This window comes from Myotis brandtii, unplaced genomic scaffold (assembly GCF_000412655.1).
Source record: "Myotis brandtii unplaced genomic scaffold, ASM41265v1 scaffold4, whole genome shotgun sequence".
In the NCBI taxonomy this organism is placed as follows: Eukaryota; Metazoa; Chordata; class Mammalia; order Chiroptera; family Vespertilionidae; genus Myotis; species Myotis brandtii.
The window spans coordinates 5,780,570-5,784,660 of NW_005365371.1; the positions used below are offsets into that span (position 1 = coordinate 5,780,570).

General features: G+C 53.5%; 1 protein-coding gene across 1 annotated transcript; it reads right to left on the minus strand.

Moving 5' to 3' along the window:
- Nucleotides 1-1,248: 1,248 nt before the first annotated feature.
- FAM43A (family with sequence similarity 43, member A) lies at nt 1,249-3,500 on the minus strand. The gene has a single exon (XM_005873192.2). The coding sequence runs from the start codon at nt 3,472-3,474 to the stop codon at nt 2,188-2,190; it is 1,287 nt and encodes a 428-aa protein (XP_005873254.1). The 5' UTR covers nt 3,475-3,500; the 3' UTR covers nt 1,249-2,187.
- Between the last annotated feature and the right edge of the window lie 591 nt (nt 3,501-4,091).

Genomic DNA, 4,091 nt, shown 5'->3' on the forward strand with positions numbered 1-4,091 from the left:
CGGGCACATCCCCAGTAGGGAGCGTGCAGGAGGCAGCTGATCGATGTTTCTCTCTCATCGATGTTTCTAACTCTCTATCCCTCTCCTTTCTTCTCTGTAAAAATTCAATAAAAATATATTTTTTTAAAAAAAAGAAAGAAATGACTCTGAATACTTTACTATTATTTCCCACCCACCCTTTGTTTTGCTTTGCTTTTCTAAAGATAGTCTTATGCCTGAACCACTCCCGTTAATTAGAAAGAAAAATCTTTCGTCCTCCATTCCTCTATGGTTCCAGTGAATCCTAGACTCCTTAAAATCTCTGGGTCTAGTTGCTCAGAACATGTTTATGATGAAAACAAAGCAAAGGGGCCTCAGGACACCAGGGAAAGCCAGGAGTGCAATCCATTTCTGCAATACCAAAGGGGCCCAAAGGGGCAAAGGGAAAAAACAATTTGCAGAAGGCACAGCTTTGGCAGCATCTTATTACAACTTCTAGCTGACCAGGGTGTAGCCAAATTAGAGACATCTGTTTGGAATTTACAACAGAAACAAACAGAAAGCATGAAAGCCCTAAAACACACACACACACCAAACGCTAACAGTTCTTCACTGCCTTGACCTCCACACCATTCCCCCACTGGGCCATGCTAAGTTGTAGAAGGGTCTTCCACCTGCCTCCCCACCCACCCCACCTGCATCTCTATTCACTCATGCCATCCTCGGAACTTAACAACTTTCCTCTATCCTTGCTTTTCCTCCCAGAAAAAAAAAAAAAAGGTTCTCCCACTTCTCAGAAATCTCCTTCTTTGGGTCTCTAGTTCATCTTTAAAACTCCCTGAGCTGCTTGTAAAGGAAAAGATTATATTGTATTCTTACACTTGATCATTAGCACGAACCTCATAAAACCTCACAAGATGTCGGAAGTCACTCCTCCCTAAATAACCTCGCAGGTCTGAGAGTGAGGAACAGAACTCACGCTGAATCTCCAAGAATGAACTCAGAGACCAGAGAAAACCCACACTCACAGAAGTTAATTAATGAAGAAGATGGAATATACTTGAGAAGGCTGTCCCCAGCCGCAGTACCCAGAGTGGCAAAGGGCCAGAGAGGCCCCAGGCTTCCTATAAAGCGGGTTTCCCTCCCCTATTCACCTTCAAGCAAGGCAGAGGCCAAACACTATCTGACCACACCATCCTGTTGATGGACACACCCTCTCCTCCCCCCTCCCCCCAAGCATTCTCAGCAGCAGTTCCAGACGCTCACCTGTTCTGTTCAATTTTCCTCTTTATTCTCTTCCCACTGGCGGGCAAACAGAACCAGAGCAGTGCTACTCTTCAAAAATAACAAAATGTTTTATACACATTTCTGTATATACAACTGAACAACATTTTACATGTCCCTTTTGCACAGCAAAAGATATAAACATCCAGCTCTGAGAACAGTTATGTACAAAAAAAGATGTCAAAAATACTTCACAACAGTGCAAAAATATTTTACACAGTATCATGGAGTGAGAACTTTTGAGCAGGATGAAGGTGTGTGTGTTTCTAAAGGAAAACTCCTTTTTTAGATATTAGATGTCTTTAACTGTAAACAAAATGCAACTTTCTTTCCTTTTCCTCTCTTCCCCCCTCCCCCTCCCCAAACAAATATTTGAGGAATTTGGCAGAATTTCAAGGGTCTTAGTCTGAGGTAAACAACCCAAGCTCTCGCACCAAAAGACTGCACAAAAACAGCCTCAAACATTGTGAGAGTAAATTCCTTTTTCTTTTCAATGATATGCCAATGACAATGCTAGGCTGCTCCCGGGTGAGGGGTGGGGAGGAAGTTAACCCCTCCTCCAGGGGCCCCAACTGCCCCACAAACAGGAAGCTGGCCGGCGGGCACCTGACGCCTGCAGGACTTTTGCTAACTTCAGCGGGCATTTCCCTCACCCCTGACCCCAAGGGGCTGCCTCTCTCCTTCCTGGTAGGGTTTCCCCACCCCATCCCCACACATCCAGCCACATCTCCGTAGGCAACCTGAGCTCCACTTAACACAGAGCCAAATGTGTTCAGGGAGAGAAGCAGGAACTCTGGGCCTTAAGTGTCCCATTTTCCCTTTCCTGGGCGCAAGCGGGGTCAGGGCTAGGTCAGGGAGCCGTCGAGGAGGCTGTTAGGGAGTCAAGGTGGGGCGGCAGGGCGCGCGCAGAAGATTGCGAGGAGCTCAGCCCGAGCGCGGCTCGTCTGGGCTGGCGCGGTCCGTAGGGCCAGACGGGTCCCCGGCGGTGGCAGAGGTGGCATCTGGGCCGCCGCCTTCTATGGAGCTCTCGCTGCCAGTGCTCTCACCAGACAGCAGGCGCGTCACCCGCAAGTCGGCCTGCAGGCTTCGCACGTCGTTGCCGAAGCTGAGCTCGCCCAGGTCGTTAATAAGCTGCGACAGCTCGGCCTTCACGTCGGAGGAGCTACCCAGCAGCAAAGGCGGCGGCCCCGCCCCGGGTCCCAACGAGACCCCACTGCCCCCCAGCGCCTCCTCCCGGCCACTCTCCAACGTGTCCAGCAAGTCCCCACATTCGAAGTGCATGGCCACCACCAGCGCCCGCTGCGCCTCGGCCTCTTCCTCTGCCGGATCCTTCTCCCTGGTACGATCCTCTTCCTCCTCCTCCTCCTCCTCCTCCAGGCAGCTCTCAGTGTGCTCCTCTTCCTCTTCTTCCTGCAGCTCCTCCTCCTGCTGTTCACCGACCAGGTCCTCAGTGATGGAGCCGAGTTTGGGCGCGCTGCGGCTGCGCTCCACTGGCGGCTTGTAGCAGCAAGGTCCGTGCAGGAGCAGCTTGCGCAGCGGCACCAGCGGGATGGTGTGCGCGCCCACCAGCTCCTGCTGCTGGTGACGCGCGTCGTCCCGCCGCTTGAGCCGTTTAAATTCCGCCAGTGCGTTGGCCGACGTTTGGTAGAGCAGCAGGGCCATGGCCTGCGCCTTCTCGGGCTTGGACACCAGCACCGCGTGACAGCGCAGCATTACCGCCTTGTGCTTGAGCTCGTGCCGGTAAACCCAGGCGAAGACCTTGGGCAGCCGCGCGTCCGCCACGCAGTAGGTAACGCGGTGCAGCAGGTAGAGGTGGCCCGGGCGGCGCAACGCGCGCTCTTCGGCGTGCACCATGCGGATACCCTGCGCACTCACAGTCAGCTTCATCTTGGTGCCCTGACGGCCCGCCTCGCTCTTGCTCCAGATCTTGCCCACCGCGAGGTCGGTGCAGCCGTCGCCGCGCGCCTGGATGGTGGTGGCATTGCCCAGGTAGAGCACGGTGTAAGTGGGGTCCTCGCTGGTGATGTGCAGCTTCTTGCGCTTGGAGCGGAACATGCTGCCCACCCGGCTGAGCGCGCCTTCGGGGCACGCCCGCGCCAACGAGCTGAGAGCCGAGTAGTGCAGGCTCACCGCGTAGCCCTTGGGCTTGGACGCCTGCCTTGGCGGCGCCTCGGCTAGCAGCTCGAACTTGTGTTTCTTCCACGGCAGCATCTCCGGAGGGCGCCCCCGCGGGGAACCACTGGTTTTAAATCAGTGTCTCATTTTTCCCAGGATAGACTCATCTTAGGGTTTGGAGGGATGATGTGAAACCCAAAGCTATGATAATTCTAAGACATGTTGGTTGGCCATAAGCTAGTTCCTAAAGCCTGGACCCTCCCATGACAACAGACTTAGAATAGACTTTGTACCTTGTCATATACTTTATAATGTTGCTTAGTTGTTTTCTGTAAGTTCTATTTTCCCAAAAAGACAGTTAGTCATTTGAAAGCAGGACCTTAGCCAATGTTTTCCACAAATTTGATCTGAGAGAGGAGAGAGAGAGAGAGAGAGAAAGAGAAAGAGAGAGAGAGATGCGCGCCTGCAAATAGAGGGACCCCAAGCAAAAGCAGCCGAGATGGTGCGAGAATAAAGCAGGAACTCCTCGGCGAAGGTGGAAAGGGCCCCCTCTCACACACAGTTCCCAAGGCTGGGGCCAGAAACCTCGGAAACTCAGCAGCGAGTCAGGCCAGGGGCCAGTGCTCCCCACCCCCACGGGGTGCTGGAGGCAGGCTGCCACTCCGCGGGGCTGGTCCCAGAATCAGTTCCGTGCCCCAACTGCGGTCAGATGG

What these genes read in the sequence shown, in the direction of transcription:
- FAM43A (XM_005873192.2), bottom strand. Translation starts at nt 3,474, where the DNA reads ATGCTGCCGTGGAAGAAACACAAGTTCGAGCTGCTAGCCGAGGCGCCG.